The 18498-nt window shown below is 44.4% G+C and overlaps 8 protein-coding genes and 3 non-coding genes across 11 annotated transcripts; 6 read left to right on the top strand and 5 right to left on the bottom strand. All coding sequences in view use genetic code 12, as the record gives it.

The window, feature by feature from the left end:
- Positions 1-310: 310 nt before the first annotated feature.
- On the top strand, positions 311-2611 carry CXQ85_002496 (OPT family small oligopeptide transporter; the record flags this gene model as incomplete). The annotated part of the gene is made up of 1 exon (XM_025486164.1): positions 311-2611. One exon carries the CDS (start codon positions 311-313, stop codon positions 2609-2611), a length of 2301 nt encoding a protein of 766 aa, XP_025343714.1.
- Positions 2612-2813: 202 nt separating this feature from the next.
- Positions 2814-4163, top strand: KTR4 (putative mannosyltransferase; the record flags this gene model as incomplete). The annotated part of the gene is made up of 1 exon (XM_025486163.1): positions 2814-4163. One exon carries the CDS (start codon positions 2814-2816, stop codon positions 4161-4163), a length of 1350 nt encoding a protein of 449 aa, XP_025343713.1.
- A 480-nt stretch (positions 4164-4643) lies between these two features.
- Positions 4644-5885, top strand: CXQ85_002494 (uncharacterized protein; the record flags this gene model as incomplete). Its single annotated transcript, XM_025486162.1, has 1 exon — positions 4644-5885. The coding sequence occupies one exon, from the start codon at positions 4644-4646 to the stop codon at positions 5883-5885; it is 1242 nt and encodes a 413-aa protein (XP_025343712.1).
- A 64-nt stretch (positions 5886-5949) lies between these two features.
- On the bottom strand, positions 5950-6714 carry CXQ85_002493 (uncharacterized protein; the record flags this gene model as incomplete). The annotated part of the gene is made up of 1 exon (XM_025486161.1): positions 5950-6714. One exon carries the CDS (start codon positions 6712-6714, stop codon positions 5950-5952), a length of 765 nt encoding a protein of 254 aa, XP_025343711.1.
- Positions 6715-6909: 195 nt separating this feature from the next.
- On the bottom strand, positions 6910-10396 carry BET4 (Rab geranylgeranyltransferase; the record flags this gene model as incomplete). Its single annotated transcript, XM_025486160.1, has 3 exons — positions 6910-8013; positions 8198-8945; positions 9186-10396. 3 exons carry the CDS (start codon positions 10394-10396, stop codon positions 6910-6912), a joined length of 3063 nt encoding a protein of 1020 aa, XP_025343710.1.
- Positions 10397-10422: 26 nt separating this feature from the next.
- KAP120 (Kap120p) lies at positions 10423-12111 on the bottom strand (the record flags this gene model as incomplete). Its single annotated transcript, XM_025486159.1, has 1 exon — positions 10423-12111. The coding sequence occupies one exon, from the start codon at positions 12109-12111 to the stop codon at positions 10423-10425; it is 1689 nt and encodes a 562-aa protein (XP_025343709.1).
- A 160-nt stretch (positions 12112-12271) lies between these two features.
- Positions 12272-13525, bottom strand: NPT1 (nicotinate phosphoribosyltransferase; the record flags this gene model as incomplete). The annotated part of the gene is made up of 1 exon (XM_025486158.1): positions 12272-13525. One exon carries the CDS (start codon positions 13523-13525, stop codon positions 12272-12274), a length of 1254 nt encoding a protein of 417 aa, XP_025343708.1.
- A 231-nt stretch (positions 13526-13756) lies between these two features.
- CXQ85_002489 lies at positions 13757-13838 on the bottom strand. The gene has a single exon. It is a non-coding gene; the product is annotated as a tRNA-Leu (tRNA).
- A 1979-nt stretch (positions 13839-15817) lies between these two features.
- On the top strand, positions 15818-17362 carry UGP1 (UTP glucose-1-phosphate uridylyltransferase; the record flags this gene model as incomplete). The annotated part of the gene is made up of 2 exons (XM_025486157.1): positions 15818-15850; positions 15896-17362. 2 exons carry the CDS (start codon positions 15818-15820, stop codon positions 17360-17362), a joined length of 1500 nt encoding a protein of 499 aa, XP_025343707.1.
- A 449-nt stretch (positions 17363-17811) lies between these two features.
- On the top strand, positions 17812-17893 carry CXQ85_002487. Its single transcript has one exon. It is a non-coding gene; the product is annotated as a tRNA-Leu (tRNA).
- Positions 17894-18330: 437 nt separating this feature from the next.
- On the top strand, positions 18331-18422 carry CXQ85_002486. The gene has a single exon. It is a non-coding gene; the product is annotated as a tRNA-Ser (tRNA).
- The last annotated feature ends 76 nt before the right edge of the window (positions 18423-18498 follow it).

Raw genomic sequence — 18498 nt, 5'->3', positions numbered from 1 at the left:
AATGGCGAATCACAAGTATTTGTGTCACGATGCACCATTTCTATATTTGCTGCATGGACAATGCAGCGTGTTCAATGTAAGTTTGTGATTAACCCTCCTGGCCATCTCGTTCTTGAATTTCATTTGTCCTTCTCGCAAAAAACATGCAGATATCAAAGTTCAAGTAGCTACCGAGAAACGGAACTCCCGATGAGGAAATGAAAGAATGAAAGAAAAAATGCCTCTCAAGTACTTATAAAAGAAGCGGCTTGTCCCCATTTTTCTGATCTTTTTGATTATCTGATTGATCACTTGCATCTAATCTCTAGCCATGTCCCAAAGGGTAGATGAAGAGAAGATCGAGGAGAGAGGCTCCGACAGATACCTCCAGGAGCTGAGTGAGGACTACTCAGACAAGCAGGAATCCGTTAAGGACCATGCTTTGGCTGCTGTTGAGTCCAAGAACTCTTTGGACACAGATGATGGTTTCAAATTCAACCAAGGTGATATCATGGCCATCTTGATGGACGATGATGGAGACTTGCCTTCTTTGACTTTGAGAATGTGGGTCATGGCCATTTGTCTTGGTGCCGTTGTTGCTGGTGTTGACTCTTTCTTCAACATGCGTTTCCCTACTATTGGTATCGGTGTGGTTGTTATCCAGGTCATTGCCTGGCCAATCGGTAGATTGTGGTACATGGTGGTGCCGCAGTGGGAAGTGCCACTTCCTTTCGGCATGGGATTTAACTTGAACCCTGGTCCTTTCAACTACAAGGAACACACCTGTATCTTTGTCTTCTGTAATGTCGTTATCAGTGCTGGTTTGGTGAACAACTTGGTTATTGAGGACACTAAGTTCTTCAAGAAGGATATTGGTATTCCACGTCAAATTCTTTTCAACATTTCATGTTACGTTCACTCGGTTGCCCTTGTTGGTCTTTTCAGAGACATCATGGTTACTCCAGCTGAGAGAGTCTGGCCTGGTGTGCTTTCCAACATTGCTTTGTTTAAGTCCATCTACTCCAAAGACAATCCAGTTGTTCACGGATGGAAAATGCCTCGTTGGATTTTCTTCGTCATTGTCTTCCTTTGCTCGTTCGTATACTACTGGTTCCCTGATCTTATCTTCCCATTCTTTTCCACCATTGGCGCATGGATCAGTTGGATCAAGCCAGACAGTGCTCCCCTTTCCCAGGTCTTTGGTGTGAAGACTGGTCTTGGTCTTTTCCCATTCACTTTGGACTGGACCCAAATCACCTCTATCAATAACCCATTGACTACACCATTCTTCGCTGTTGCTTCCATGTTCTTCTCTTTCGTGTTCTGGATCTGGGTTGTCATGCCAGGTCTTTACTACCAGAACCATTGGGAGACTGCCCACATGCCTATCATGAGTAACAGTGTCTTCGATGTCACCGGAAAGCAGTACAACTTCACCAGAATTGTTGACGAGAACTGGAACCTTGACCGTGCCAAGTTTGACGACTACTCTCAGGCCTTCATGCCAATTGCTTTCTTGATGAGTTTGGCTCTTGGTATTGCTGTTTTCGCTGCTCTTGTTGTCCACACCGCCTTGAAGTTCCGTTCTGAGATTTGGGGTCCATGGGCTAACAGAGGTAAGCAAGACGATATCTTTAACCAGGCTGTTAGACAGTACAAGGAATTCCCTAAGTGGGTTTACGCCGTCCTTTTGGTCATCAGTTTGGCTCTTGGATTTGCTTTCAGTGAAGGTTGGGATGACTCTCCAATCGATGCCGGTGGATACTTTGTCTCTGTGTTGATTGGAAGTGTCATGTTTGTCCCACTTTCTCTTCTTGAGGCCAGAGCCAACACCAACGTCTCGTTGGCCAGTTTCTTCGAGATTGTCAGTGCTAACTGGTACAAGGGTAACGCTTACACCCTTCTTTACTTCTACTCGTTCGGTTTCAGTATCATCCAGCACGGTATGCACATGGCCCAGGGTGCTAAGATGGCTCACTACATGAGAGTTCCTCCAAAGAACATCATGTTCATGCTTTTCGCTGCCGGTATCTGGGCTTCCCTTGTGTCTCCATCTGTCACTGGTTACTTGTTGCACCACATTGACGACATCTGTACTGACAACGCCGCGAACAATATGATTTGCAGAAAGCAAAAGACTTCTTTCAACAGTCACACTATGTGGGGCTTGTTCGGTAGCGAGATCTTCGTCCCTGGTGGAAGATACGGTTGGGTCTTGTGGTTCTTCCTCGTTGGTGCTCTTGTGCCAATTGCCCACTGGTTGTGGTGCAAGTACAGACCAAAGTCCTGGGTCAAGAGATTCGACCCCATTCTTTTCTTCGGTGGTGCTGCCATGATCCCAGGTGTTACTGGTTACAACTTCTCCACCTGGTTCGTCACCGCTGCCATCTTCAACTACTTCATCCATCGTAAGTACACCTCATGGTGGAGAAAGTACAACTTGGTCAGTTCCATTGCCCTTGATTCGGGTGTGGCCATTGCTGCCATTTTGATTTATTTCTGTGTGGTTTACACTGGAGGATCCAAGAACTACTCTTGGTGGGCTACTGATGTTGCCAAAAAGGGCTGTGACGCCAAGGGATGTCCACATCTTGACAAGAAGATTCCTGCTCAGCCAGGTTACGATTTTTAATTAAGGTTGTTTAAAAACTGCCGCTTAATTCTTTAATACATATATGATAGTGCTTTAACTTAAAGTAGTAGTAACTCTACGCGATTCTGTTACCCACCTTGCAAAGCCTACCAGTTTCCTGTAGACAAGGGCTAGGCAGTGCCCAACTTCTTCTTAATCCAACTCGAACCACTTCGTATATAGGCCATAGGGCAAATCCATAATGTTGTCCTTGTTGTCCTTCAAGCTACCGAGGCTAATAGTCCGAGTCTTGCTACCTTTGGTCTTTTTGATCGGGATCACCATCCTCATCTCCGTACAGTTCGAGGTTGACGTGAAGGAGAACTTCTCAGGTTTCCTCAGACAACTAGAAGCAACTAAGGCACTTGATTTTAGGAAGCCTTACATTCTAGAGAAGGGCAATGTTCAGTTTCATTTCCTTAATCTAAAAAAGAAGAAGGGAACACCCGAGCAGATCCTCCAGGCCAATAACGACAGGTACGACGAGATCTTAGCCCAAGAGATCAACGAACCAAAGGACTTCAACATTGAGTCAATTCGTCCACCCGAAAACCCTTTTGAATATCAACACGCCAATGCTACAATTGTATCGTTGGTGAGGAATAACGAGGTCGCTAAAATCGGCGTTGCTATCCGTTCATTCGAGAACAAGTTCAATGGTAAGTTCAAATATCCATATACATTCCTTAATGACCAGCCGTTTACGGATCGCTTCAAAGAGAAGATCAGAAAGTATACCGATGCTCCCATGGAGTTTGTGCAAATTCCTCCCGAGCTATGGAACAAGCCTGATTTCGTGGATTTGACTCGCGAGAGGGAAGCTATGGACAGACTCGAACAACTCAACGTTGCATATGCTAAGAAAGCTTCGTATCATAATATGTGCCGTTTCTATTCGGCTAAATTCTATAACTTGCCAGAATTGCAGAAGTACAAGTACTATTGGCGTCTTGAACCGAGCGTCAAGTTTTTCACGGACGTCAACTATGATGTGTTTAAGTATTTGGAAGGAACACGCAAGATATATGGCTTCACAATCAACCTTTACGACATTGACGAAAGCATTGAGACACTTTACCCCGAGACTTTGAACTTTTTGAACCTGGATGACAACTACAAGTATGTCAATGAGAACGGTTCATTCCAGTGGATAACCGAGGACCAGCAAAACCCAAAGAAAACAAAGGTAGCACACGGCTACTCCACGTGCCATTTCTGGTCTAACTTTGAAATTGCTGACATGGACTTTTATCGTGGAGAGGCATACACTAACTGGGTTAATTACCTAGACTCCACAGGGAAGTTTTATTACGAGAGATGGGGAGACGCCCCGGTGCATTCGCTCGGGTTGGCGCTTTTTGCCGACAAACGTCAAATCCATTGGTTCAGAGATATTGGTTATCATCATAGCCCGTATCGCAATTGTCCCAACACTCCAACTACTAGAGGCTGCGCTAAGGGCCAGTTTTCTGAGTATAACCGAGATTTCGACCAAAATTGTTTGGTTACATGGGTTGATTATGAAGCAGGAGACTTAAGCGCTGTCTATTGATTTCCCTGTGAACATGGAAGTGGAAATTGGTCTCTTGTGGCGGAAGGATGTATGGTTGCAAAAAATAGAGAAGCATCGAGCCACTTTGTGCTCATTTCACGATACGATAAATAATCGAGAAACGGCGATTAGATCGCATTTGGCTAAAAACGAAACTCTATTTACCACCCGCTTAATCCGATTCGTCGTTTGCATTCGGACAATGCCTTGCTTATTAATTCATTTTGGATATGTGCAAGGCAACACTTTACCCCTTAATGCCACAGTTTGATTAAGGTAGATAGAGAGTCCTACCTTTACTATGCAGCTGCCGCGCATACTTGTGTCAAAAGTGTGGTGCTTGCAAATTCGCACCCAATTGTGGTTCACGATAAGACCATTAATGGTCGGGGCGGGTAGACACTATTAGTGCATTATAAATATGATGATATCATCCGGGCCTTGAAACATTCTCTTTATCGAATCAATCAATTATTCAAGATGTCCCCAGCAGTTGATATCAAGGACAACCAGGCCGAAGTCGAGGAGACTATCCATAGATTGACTAGCCTCAGACCTATTGGCGGTAAAAATCATACCAAGGCCAAGTTTGGTGCTCAGGCTTCTTGGGTTGAAAAACTTCCCGAGCCAGCTCGTAAGAGATTTGATAAGTATGGTATTGACTTGTCGAAGGGGTACCCAAAGGTTCCTGAGAGTAAGGACATTCCAAAGTTTGTCGATGAAGCCTTTGAGATCAGAAACAAGGAGTACCCATACGTTGAGCGTGGTAAGAACGCCGACCCAGAAAAGAAAGCCTTGTTTGGTGCTGCTAAGAGAGTCCGGAACTTGACTAAGCACATCGGAACCGAGATTGAAGGTTTGCAATTGTCTGATTTGAACGATCAGCAGAAAGATGAATTGGCTCTTTTGATCGCTGAACGTGTGGTCGTTTTCTTCAAGAACCAAGACTTGTCTCCACAAAAGCAGTTGGAATTGGGCCACTACTGGGGTCAGGTTGAAGTCCACGCTCAGGTTCCAAGAGTCCCAGATACTGTCGAAGGCGAGTCTCTTCCAGGTATCACGGTGATCTGGCAGGACTACGCCAGAGAGTTCTTTGGTCTTCCATTGACTTTCAGAGACAACAGCAAGGGTAACTCTCAGTGGCACACTGACTTGGTCCACGAGTTCCAGCCAGCTGGTATCACCCACTTGCACAACGACACTATTCCAGAGGTCGGCGGTGACACTCTTTGGGCGTCTGGTTACGCTGCTTATGATAAATTGTCGCCAGCTTTCCAGAAGTTCTTGGATGGCAAGACCGCTATCTTCCGTTCTGCTCATGGTTACTTGGACAGAGAGAACCCATTGAAGGGTCCTAAGCACATCGAGAGAGAGCACCCTATTGTGAGAACTCACCCTGCCACCGGCTGGAAGTTTTTGTTCGTTAACCGTTCCATGACTGACCGTATTGTGGGCTTGGAGCCTGCTGAATCGAAGCTTATCTTGGAGTACTTGTTCTCTGTCTACGAGAAGAACTTGGATATCCAGGTGAGATTCAACTGGGCTTCTGAAGAAGGTAAAGGTACTTCTGCTATCTGGGATAACAGAATTTCTCAGCACAATGCTGTTTGGGACCACGAAGGCTTGGAGCCAAGACACGGTACCAGAGTGACATCTTTGGCTGAGGTTCCATACTTCGACCCTAACTCCAAGTCCCAGAGACAATCCTTGGGCTTGGACTAAATAATAACAGTACAGTGAATGCGAGTATGAGATATTATTATAATTCGTCGTTATTTATCATCTATCACCTTCTTCGTCTCTTCATTGCGTACATCTCGTCAACCTTGGCTCTCATCATATCAGTGATACGCAGATAAGCAGGGTTGTTCTTGATCTTGTCACACCATGCTGCGAGATTGGGGTATTTCTTATATAAGTCAGTCTCGTCAGCACATTCCTTGACTCCAGCTTCGTTATCAAACAAGTTCTCGTAGATGGGGAAACTCAAAATGATATCAGCGCCAGTCAATTTGCCGCCCACAAAGTAGCCAGTACCTTCTGCACGGAGCTGTTGCTCCAAGTAGCGCAAATTGAGATGGTATTCATGGATGTAGTAACCGTTGTTCACACCACGAGAATAGACCTTGGCAAGGGTCCTCATTCCAAGGGGAGCCACACGCTTTGCCGTCGAATTGATCAACATGGACATCAAAATCGCCTCAAGCGTTCCCTCAGCGTAGTGAAGGTAGTAGTCCATCTTGATCTGTTCTCTTTCACCTTTCGGCAGGAACCGACGCTGGGGGTCATAATTCTTCAAAAGGTACAGAATAATCAACCCCGACTCAGCCAACTGAAGGTTGGGTCTCCCATCAGCAAATTTGATTTCCAAGATGGGCGACTTGCCCAAGGGATGAACATGGAACAATTCAGGAGGTCCCCTCCAGGTCTCTTCGTGGCGTAGATAGACATCCACATCGTAATCAAGCTCAAGAAGCTCAAGAAGCCATAAGATTCTGTGTGCTCTGGACTCGTCGAGCCAATATAATATAAACTTATCCTGTGATGACATGACTTGACGGACAAATTCAGGAACCGTCTGCCCCCATCCTTATATGTCTTTTCAGCTTCCCCACAAAAGCCTTCCTAGTTAGGTCTGAGATGTGCGACACAAGATGAAATTTCCTCAATAGGAATCCTCAGTACACTATTTTATGCGCGAACTCCAGCGCCTATTGTATCCCATACTAATAGCTGCCCAACTGGGCTAAATGAGGGGCGCCTCACCTGCAAGCTGGTCCTTGTAATGGCCCTTTCTAAGTGGATCCAATTCAATGAGGCGGTTGAGTTGGGCACTTACTTTGTTGAGGAGAAGATCGGCGTTGTCCTCCAAGAGTGCCTGCAAAACGACGATGGTTTTAAGACACCATATGTTATCGTTTCCTTTGGGGCTATCTTCTTTTTCAAGTTCGTTAAGTTCCTCGACGTCTTGGAGAAGTTGCTGGATGGAGCCTTCAAACTCTTTCTTGGCTTTGAGATCTTTTACGAATATGTCTTCGCTTACGAGCCAGTGCATGTACAGCCACACGGACGTATCGTCTGCATCCATGTAAATACCTGTTTTGAGCAATTGGAGGTCATGCTTGAAAAGGGACGAAGGAGAGTCGAACACTTGAAGAAGCTTTTCATACTCTTTGAGTGGCGTCAAATCATCCACATTTTCAAGCTCCTTGAATATCTTCGGTATAAGGTTGGACCTGTTGTGCCACGCGCTGAAGTTCGAGAGGTTCTTGTTGATCTTCTCTGTGGTATACTGGAAATCCATCAAGTCGATTTTTAACTCAGCAAGAAGTTCAGCTTTCTTGTCTCCCTGTGCAGCTTGTTTGGCCAGTGTTTCCATATTTTCCACCACGTATCGCCTGTAGTGCCACCCATGGAAGTTCCTGCTATCCATCTCTAGGAGTTTCTGGACGATGGCAAGTTCAAATTTCCAATTGGCTTCGTTGTCTTCCAGGAGCTGGGCTAGGCACCAGTAACGATGGTTCCAGATCCAGTAGCACTTGGGGAACCGCTTGAGCATCTGCATAACCATACCTAGATCATCCTCCAAAGCCTTCTTCTTGTTGAACTCGCCACTGGCGAAAAGCAGGGTGAGAATGTTCCTTCTGTAGTTCCAGATGGCATTGAACTCGGGATTGAGGTCTAGAAGCGTGGTGGTTTCGCTGAATGTATCCTTGTTATAGACCTTGTTCTTTTTATCATTAAGGCACTTCGCTGTAAGTCTTCTGTAATGCTTAATTTTCACCCGGTCTTTCTCAAGCTTGGCCTTTTTGGCTGCTTCGGATAGCTTTTCTCTCTTTATGCCGTGTTGCTGATGTTAGTACTAGCTCAAACGCACTGATCTGATTTCGACATACCATTATGGTGTAGGTGATGTGAGATCGTTTAGTGCGCTGAGACATATACAGAATGTGGTGGTTGCAAAACACCCACACTTACCAAAACATGACGAGTGTATATACTTAAAGGGGCTATTTACATGGTATCTACACTACAGTGGCCTTCAATTCCACATTGGGCATTGGAATAGGCGCCAACTCGCCGTCCTGGTATGAGGCCTTGAAGAACGAGTAGTTCAACACAACATCGTCTATGTTTTTCATAGATGGGTCCTTGGTAAAGTCTGGGTCAATAAAGAAGAAAACGGGCATGTCGACTTCTTCGCCAGCTGCGAGCCTCTGCTCTTCAAAACAGAAACACTGGATCTTGTTAAAGTATGCTGCAACAGTGCCTGGGGTCACAGTGTACGTGGCCATACCAACAATGTCTTCCTTGGACATATTCTTTGCTCTGTAAAACACAAGAGCAGTTTCACCTGGCACAATGTACACCTCCTTCTGCAACGGCGTGAACTTCCATGGTAAGATACCCGACGCTTGACACGTGAAGGAAACTTTGATACGTTTGTTGGTATCCACTGGAATCACATGGTCAGCAGTAAACATTTTGGCATCGGTAATTGGGGTACCGTCCCATCCGGTTCTCCTACAAAGGTATCTGTAGAATGGAACAGCCACGCAAGCGAGACCCAAAAAGAGCATAACCACAGAAGCCGAATAGTAAGCAGCAGATCTGTTTCTCAACTTGAACTTATCTTCATTTTGCTGCTGATATCTCTCATAATTGTCACGGGCTCTCTTGATGTCCTCTTCCGAAGGCTGTCTGAAATCCTGGCTGTAGAGTCTTGTAGGAGCAAGAGCGCTACGCATAATACCATTTCTGGTCAAAAGCGAAGCGCCAGATCTTATAGAAGGCGTAAACCTTCCCACATGTCTTAATAACATAATCTTGGTGATTTAGGAAGTTGGTGATAATCTCAAATTCCATTGGGCGCATTCCGTCGGGATCGTAAGATTCATGCACATAGCCTGGAGAGGAAGAAACCTATTTTACGAAAAATATTTCTAGGATTAATGCTATTATTTCTAAATGCTAGGGATAGTTGATCATGCGAGTATTTGTTGTACTTTTTCTTGTGTGTACTGGTCGTTGAGCGATATTAAGGTGATGAAGTCGTTCTCGCTAAGCTCACTCCGGATCTGGAGAAGAGCGTCTTTCAAGTATTGGCGCATTTTGATCTTTAAAACAGGGTCTGTGCTTTCGAGAAGTCTTTGGTATCTGACTTTCTCACCGTGTGGAGCAATATCAGGATCGAGATATGCGTAGTTATCCACATCACTGTAGATATAGTCTCCCTCGTATACCTGGCAATTTCCAGATGTGTCCTCGTTGACTTCTTCTAGGAACAAGAAACAGTTTCTGAGAAGCTCTCCAAATTTTTCAGGCATTCCATGTAAGTTCTTTGAAACGCAATATGTTGCTACTGAAACCAAAGCAAGTAAGTTGACCTTCTTGTTTCTTGGATTTCCGTTGTTCTTATAATACTTCATCCAAATTTCAATGAAATGCGCCGAATTGATCTGGAGATGCTGCATGACGTTCAAGAACGCTTCTGCTGATTTGGTTGCAAGTCTTGAAAGGACCAACAAGATCTTATTTGCAAGTACAATACTATGGTCCTCGTCGAGGACGTATGCGACCATCGCATTGAACAAGCCACTGTTGATGAAAGCGTTCATGAGCTGGTCGTTCTTAGTATCTTGCAAAAAAAGTATATCTGCTAAGGTGATAAAAACATCAAAGGCATCATCACGCATCTTTGGCAAATAACCTGACATCACCCTGAAGGATTCGAGACCAGCTTCAGTTTCAAAAACCTTAGGGGCTAACAAACTGTAGCTTCTTGCTATGGACAAAATTGTAGGGAGAATTTCAGTTGCATCCATCAAGGCAGGGTGCAAAAGCGTGAAAAGATCGATCAAAGTATCAGTTGCTTCTGCGTTCGTAGGGAAATATTGAACGACCGCTAACCAAAGGTCGAATCCATCTTCAGAAAGAAGGGAGTAATGTTCGGATGATTGTGTGCAACATGCTTTAATCAATGGAAGCGTGATGAAATGAGTTTGCGATGAATTCTGGTTTAAGGCAATAACCAATTGCTTGAGAACTCTAAGTAAAGAAGATTGCAAAATAGCTTCGTCGTTCTTCTTTGAACTTTCCCAATATGATGGCACAATCTGAAGAATGGCCACCAATGTTTGCTCATCAATGAGTGGGTTACACCTTTCAATTAAAGCGCTTAAGGTGTCCAAGATATAAAGCTTCGATTCCGTAAATGACATATCGTCCAACATGCTAAGTGAGAGCGAGACGAAGTCTTTCAAAAAGGTTGGAAATCTTGCTTGTTGAAGTCCCAATCATTGATGATTGTTCTCAAAGTCTGAATAGACGTCAACTTCACGACCTTATCATTGATCTTGTTGTCAGATTGTAAAAAGGTAAGAAGAAGCTTGTAGATGTTCACCCTGCTTTCACGCGAACAATTGACAGGTACCCAAGTTGCAATGACCAAGCAGACTCTTCTCTTGATGATTTTATTCTCCACGAGATCATTCTTGAGACCCTCTGGGAGGAACACTTGCGTTAAAAGTTGATCAAAGTCAACACTATTAGCGATGGAGTCGGCCGAAAGCTGGAACGTGCACAACGTAGCATCCTTCGTGAGAATGTCGGACACAGACTCATTGCCAGAAAGGCCATTTGATATTTTGTTGAGGATAAAGTCACAGAGCTCGTTTTTGAAATACTTGATAAGGTCTTGGTAGAAGTTCTCAGCACAGGGCCTCACTTGGTATTCCCAGCTAGAACTCAACTCTTCATTGACCCATTCCTCTGGTTCAAGTAGCCAACTTTCGAGATCAGATGGCTTAAGTCTCAAATACCAATTGATGATGAGATCGCATAAGTTAAAAATGACCTCAGGTGTAAACAAGTTCTTCTTTAATTTGTTGATAGCGTTTCCAACATCCTCTTTATCGTTCCTCTGCTTAAGAGTGACGGCACCTTGCTTGAAAACATAGGCGACCAACTTCTTCAAAATTAAGAAACCCTTAAGTGCGAGAGTTTCCCAGAAGTCGTTATCTTCATTACTTTTGTAGACATCTTCAGCCCTTGTTTCAAGTAAGGATAAAAACGTAGTGACAATTTCTTGCGAACAAGGTACAAGAACAAAGCTTGTAGGGTTCAGATTGATGAGACTGACATAAAGCTTGCTGTAACTCTTTACATAACGTTCTAAGAGATCTGATGAATACTTTTCATGCTCAGACACCAAACCTTGTAAATGTGATACCGACAACTTGAGGAAATCAGTGATGTCTTGATTCGTATGAGGCTGTTCAAATCCCTCAGGAATAATTCGTCTTAAATTCTTTAAGCAAAGATAACAGACTTCCATGATAGTTAAGTCCAATGACGAAGTCCACATCAGGAAGAACTTGCAGTACAGTTTGATCAAAATGGGAACGATGATGGGCGCCTTACTTTGCATGGCATGTCTAGATCTTCCAATTCGAACCATTGACACCGCCTTGATTATCTGATTGAGTATTATGAGAAGATTGTTAGTCGCTATTAGGTTCCCTTGAACAAAGACATAATCCTCTAATGTCTTACTGAGGTCATCAAACAAGGTAGGCGATTCACTGGGGAAGTCAAAACGAACTATACGAGCGATGGAATGTGCATTTTGAATTGTCAACTGGCTGTTATTCTCTCCAATCAACTTAAACACCCGCTTCTTGATTTCAGCCTTTTCTTCTTTGCTGATAGCATTCTGGCGGGAGGGACGCCAATGCTTCTCCACGCCATTCTTGAAACAAATGATTGCTAACCATCTGACGTGCATAGGTAACTCTGTATTAAGGTAGATGTCCTGGAGAGCATAGTGGTAGCCAGGCTCGGACTCCCATTTCTTGAGTTGGGCTTCAGCCTCATGTTGGAGCAGGCTGCGTTCGGAACCGTCCACTATGTAAAGCACCTTTAGGAGCTCTTCGGTGGAAACAGCCATTTTTAAGGAGTTCTACTGGAATTGTAATCTCCAATGGTGAAGAGATGGGTTGGTGTTAGAGCGCCTGGGTGATGTCCCAGTGGTCGCATACAGGAAAGTCGTCATTATAGTCTATAGTCATTGTAGTTTAAAGCAGTAGAGTGTTATGGGAGCAAAAAAATCACCATCTGCGAGCTTCATCGCCTTCGGCCCATTCTGCTTCTTTGTATCCTAATTCGGTCTTGACCCTCTCAACGACTTCGGGCTTTCCCATGTTTTTGCCGATATTGTCGCTGATTTTGATGGAGGGCTCATGATCCGCTTCTGTGAGCTTGATCACGATATTAAGAGGGTGTGATTTCTCGTGGGTAACGTTGCTTTCGAAGTCATTAGTGAAGTAGGTACCAATGCCAAAGATCACTTTGAAACCCACAGACTCACCCTTGGCCTTGTACTGCTTGCACTTTTCGATGTTCAATGAATCAGAGAAGCAGATCGTCTTCGACTTCTCAGGGTAGCCCAACTTCTTGTAGTGTTCTGCAAGCTTTTCGGCGTACGCCTCAGGGTCGCCGGAGTCCTGTCTAACGCCAGCGTATAGGTCAGTGTAAGGTTTCTCGAAGACACGCAAGTAAGATTCAGTTCCGAAAGTATCAGTGAGTGCAAGACCTGGGGCTTTAGGGAAGGTCTCGATCCAGCGGTCCATGGCTATCTTGTTAGCACTAACATAGTCCTGGGTGATAGATGCCACACCCATAAACCATTCATGAGCAATTGTTCCAATTGGAGCAACATTATACTTCTTGGCTAGGTACACATTCGAAGTTCCAGAGAAAAATTTGCCATTTGGTGACAGTTTAGATACCTTTACGAGCGCATCCACCACAAGATCCTGGGTTTTGAACGATCTTCTTCTTCTGGTACCGAATTCACTGAACACACATTCTCCATCTAAGAGTTCCTGGCCCTTCTTGGTTGCAAGTTCCTCTTGTCCTTCGTAGTCCCATTCGGTGTCCACGAATCTGAAATATGCCTCTGACACGAGCGCCAAAATAGGAATCTCGTACAAAATGGTATCAAACCAAGCACCTTCCACGGTCAATTCGAAATCCTTAACATCCGATTTGTCGTTGGCGTAAATCACTTGCTTAGAAGGCTCCAATTTGAAGTCCTTCAATCCTGCAATATAGTCAGCTGGAAGCACTGGAATCTTTTCAGACATGTATTTCAACTCGTCCTCGGTGAAACGCAAGTCTCCTAAAAGACTAATTTGCTCTTTCAACCACTCAATGGCATCCTTGCTCAATACCATCTGTGGAGTTCTATTGGTGTACTTATACTTCACTGGAACATCTTTGTAGTGCTGGAAAACAGCTGCTTGCATGGACAACTTGTACAAATCAGTGTCCAAAAGGGACGTAATTACTGGTTGTACCATGATCTATGGGAAAGTATAAAAAGAAAAGGATAGTGGTGGTTGCAAGTAGGTGACTCAGTGGGTATGTACGATTTAGAGCGTTAGAAGGCAAGACCTGCCTCCGTGCACCAGCTACCACACAGCACCATACACCGAGAAAGGACCGAAGCAATGAATTACGAGGTCCATTACGAAGCGCGCCTAAAAAATATCGCTTAACTAGTAACAGGAAGTGAAATTCACAAAAAATAATGACTCCGGCGTGATTCGAACACGCGCATCTTACGATAACAGAACTTGAGTCTGCCGCCTTAGACCGCTCGGCCACAGAGCCATTAGATGTAAGGATGAAGCTGGTGGTTAGATAAATCATGTTGAACGAAGTGCTCAAAATGATGCTATTTCGATAGTAAAAAGTGAATTTGAGTCTATGAGCTTTTCTGAAGGCTATGGCATGCTAATTTTGGCCTCTAGCCGGTTGGAGCTCCAAATTTTGACGTTTTTGTCTCAAAAAGTTGCTTCATGGCCCCAGATTTTCAATTATCCGCCTTTGAATCTTTCCAAATGCATACTGCCATTTCAGTATATCCAGATACTTTAATGTGTCGGTGTTTCCTGGTACTTTCTTCGGATACATGTCCCTTACAGCGGTAACTGACCACGAACTGGTAGCGTCTGGAACCTCTAGGACGTCCTAGATGACCATAAATAATAGTCCTCCCTTCCTTTGGCAGATAAGCTTTTAGATGGCCATCCTTCAAACGCTAAACCCAATTGTCACCCAGAAACAGATCTGTAGAAGCTTGTCAAACCAAATCAAACCAGACATTTAATCTAAGTTATAGAAATATAAAGTCCTCTTAATACGCCACTTCATACCTTCGGGCGCCGTCGTCTTGTTCTGGTCTAACTATGCTATTGTCCATCAATGGCTGCGAAAAACCATACATTGTACTTACCGAGCCGCCAAGCTGGCACGCCAAACAATAGAATAAGCTTTTTGGAGTCCCTTCTAGAAGCCAACCCCTTGTTTATGTCCTTAGGGCGGCTCTGCCTAACAAGAAAAGGAATGGAATGGAAAGGAATGGAATTGACCTGCGGTTCAGCCATGGCAAAAAGGAACTAACCACAAGCACAATGATACCACCAATTCCACACCCTTACCACCCAAAGAATAGGTAAATCGAAACCAAATGCATTTTAAACGGCGTCCTTTATTACTTCTCCTTCCCTATCTCTACAGTATGGGCTGGTCCATTCCACTGGAGAATCCTCTACGCGAGCCATCCCCCAACTTACCTCCAGTCTCCAGTCTCCAGTCTCCAGTCCCCCACTCACCCCACCACATATGCCCATACAATTCATTGCATTGCTGGTTTTCTTTCATTTTTTTTTTTTTTTTCATCATTTTCGGTGGCTTTGCCGGTCCACTTCATTCCACGCTCTGGCAACGCTGCCACTCAAAACCATTCAATAAGTACTGGCTGGGATGAGTGCCGCTGCAGTAACACATTACACGCCGTGTTCGTGAAAAAGCGAGTAAAAAAAAAAAAAAGAGCCAGCCCCACGCGGGTTCCACAAAAAGTGGTAAAGTGGAACACGACGGTAAAAATCAGGGAAAGTTGGGAACCCAGAAAAAAGAAGGTGAAGAGAAGGTTCTAAAAAAGGGAATGTCAGAAGCACTTTTTCAGTTTGACCTGCCAGAAAACCCACCAAATAAATCCACTTCCTTGATTTCACCCAGAAACTCATACCTCTGTGGGCTGGGTTATTCACGAAACGCGGGCCATACAAATAAATAAAAACGTCCATGTTGCAGCAACATGAACGATCGAGACCGGGCGAATCAGGGCGAATTGAAGCGTAAGTATAAAGGAAAAGGCATGGAAAAGGCGTGGAAACGTCAGACGGATTTGGAGGAAAATTGATCCACCTGCCATCGACATTTCAGTGGCTGCAAAAATTTTTTTTTTTTTGCTTACCCAGTATTTTATTTTTTTAGGGGCCCTAAACCCAAAAGTTAGACACCACCCATGCAGTCAGGATCCCTGAAAGTGCCATTCAAATTCTTTGACGGTTCAAGTCAACGACCCTAACTAGGCCTTCTTAGTAACCTTTTCTTGCTTTTCTGGCTTTCTTCCTCACAGCAACTCCGTGGTGGGGCACTCGGCATGTAGGGTTCCAAAAAAAGCAGGGCGGGCCCATGAGCCTTCTGTGCGCATAAACTCTCTCCATTTATATACCTACCTGTTTCTCATACCACCACCAGCACCTCCACTCACTACCAACCATTGGCTTTTTTTGCACATCACCATGAAGAAACACACAAAGACGCAATCGACATATGTATGTAAACGAGGACTAGTTGGGCGTATGGACGTATACTAACAGAACCAGGCTTTTGACAATACTGCTACCACTGTGGCAGCTTCCCAGATGCGTAATGCCTTGAACAACTTGGCTGACACTGTGTCTGAGAAGGAGAACCAGCAAAGATTCGAGACCGAGATGGACTCCTTCTTTGCCTTGTTCAGAAGATACTTGGCTGATAAGGCTTCTGGTTCTACTTTGGAGTGGGACAAAATCAAGTCTCCTTCTCCAAGTGAGGTCGTTCAGTACAGCGACTTGAAGACCCCTGAAAAGGTCACCGAAGGTCTTTCCAAGTTGGCCGTCTTGAAGTTGAACGGTGGTTTGGGTACCTCCATGGGTTGCGTTGGCCCAAAGTCTGTCATTGAAGTGAGAGACGGTAACACCTTCTTGGACTTGTCTGTTAGACAGATTGAGCACTTGAACAGAAAATACGATACCGACGTGCCACTTCTTTTGATGAACTCTTTCAACACTGATGCTGACACCGCCAAGATCATCAAGAAGTACCAGGGCCACAGAATCAGAGTGAGAACCTTCAACCAGTCCAGATTCCCAAGAATCTTCAAGGACTCTCTTTTGCCTGTCCCTGACTCCTTCGATGACGACTTGAACAGCTGGTACCCTCCAGGACACGGTGACTTGTTCGAGAGTTTGGTGTCCTCTGGTGAATTGGACTCTCTTTTGGCCCAGGGCAGAGAAATCTTGTTCGTCTCCAACGGTGACAACTTGGGTGCCACCGTCGACACTGAAATCTTGAACCACATGATCGAGTCCGGTGCCGAATACATCATGGAATTGACCGACAAGACCAGAGCTGACGTCAAGGGTGGAACTTTGATCAACTACGATGGTCAGGTGAGATTGTTGGAAATCGCTCAGGTTCCAAAGGAACATGTCGAGGAGTTCAAGAGTATCAAGAAGTTCAAGTACTTCAACACTAACAACTTGTGGATCAACTTGAGAGCCGTCAAGAGATTGGTCGAGTCCAATGCCATTGAGTCCGAGATCATTCCTAACCAGAAGACCATCTCCAAGGGCTCTTCTGACATCAACGTCTTGCAATTGGAGACCGCCGTTGGTGCTGCCATCAGACACTTTGACAATGCTCACGGTGTGGTTGTTCCTAGATCCAGATTCTTGCCAGTCAAGACCTGTTCCGACTTGTTGTTGGTCAAGTCTGACTTGTTCTTCCTTGAACACGGTGCATTGAGATTGGACCCAACCAGAGATGGTTTCTCCAACCCATTGATCAAGTTGGGCTCTTACTTCAAGAAGGTCAATGACTTCCAGAAGAGAATCCCTCACATGCCCAAGATTTTGGAGTTGGACCACTTGACCATTACTGGTAACGTCAAGCTTGGTAGAAACGTCACTTTGAAGGGTACCGTTATCATTGTTGTCAATGACGCCGACTCTATTGACATTCCAAATGGCGCCGTCTTGGAGAACGTCGTCGTCACCGGTAACTTGCGCATTTTGGAGCACTGATTGTGTTATCTTTTAATTGAAAATCATCGTTATACTTTATATTAGCTGTAGAATCTTTACGTCGTGCCATTCGTTGCATTTAATACGTTTAATCATATCTCGATTCATCCTAGACTATTCCCGTTTTGTGTGGAATGTGGAACCATAAATAAACAAGATCAACCTCATCGACACTTCAGATGGTATTCCTCATGATGATCAGAGTATCCTCCAATCATATGGATGGGTGCTTTCTCTTTTTTGCAGCATTAGCTTCATGTTTTGGCCATTTCGAATTTTTCAACCCCATTCTATGTCTACAAATGAGCTCCTGGAGTCCTGGAAACCTATCGAGTTGAGGACTATAAACTGTTGGCACTAAATCCAACTTTTTTCAATAATTTAGGGTCATTTTGAGCGGATTCACTAATGCGACTTATCTAACCTGCAATTTCGTTACTGTATAAAATGGCTCTGTGGCCGAGCGGTCTAAGGCGGCAGACTCAAGTTCTGTTATCGTAAGATGCGCGTGTTCGAATCACGCCGGAGTCATTATTTTTTTGTTTTTATCATTCATTCTCTTCATATTCATTTGAATTGGGGTTCTAAGATTCTTAAATTGACCTGGAAGGTTGGGTTTGTACTGAAATTGACTTCCATAGTACTCAGTGCTCACTGTGCGCAGGCCGCCTGGGGTAACTCTGAAATACACTCCAATACCTATACTACTATATTAAAAATAGCTTATTTAGCGGTGCGGGTCGAATGCTTCTTTGACTGTAAAACTATTTAAATGTTTTCTGGCATCCTAGCTAGTCTGGACACTCTTTTAGCTCTAACTCGCTGAATTTTTGAGTTGGTGGATTCATATTGCTCAGATAGATTCTTCTTCTGTGAAGAAAGTGTTTCATTAGCTAAAATTATGACTTTATGACCGCTGTCCAAAACATTGCTAACGTCACAGCTAAATACCATCATTTTTATATGCAGTTACAGTGGCCGAGTGGTTAAGGCGACACCCTGCTATTTGCAGCCTAGGTGTTGGGCATTGCCTGCGCAGGTTCGAATCCTGTCTGTGACGTTATTTTTTTGCAGCCATTGGTAAATTCAAAGTCGGTTTTTTTTATTGCAACCGTTTACAAATTTTAACTTACATA

The sequence above is a fragment of the Candidozyma haemuli genome (genome assembly GCF_002926055.2).
Source record: "Candidozyma haemuli strain B11899 chromosome Unknown D_2014730914, whole genome shotgun sequence".
Lineage (NCBI taxonomy): Eukaryota > Fungi > Ascomycota > Pichiomycetes > Serinales > Metschnikowiaceae > Candidozyma > Candidozyma haemuli.
The sequence above is the reverse complement of the archived record's forward strand: the minus strand, read 5'-3'. Positions and strand labels throughout refer to the sequence as shown.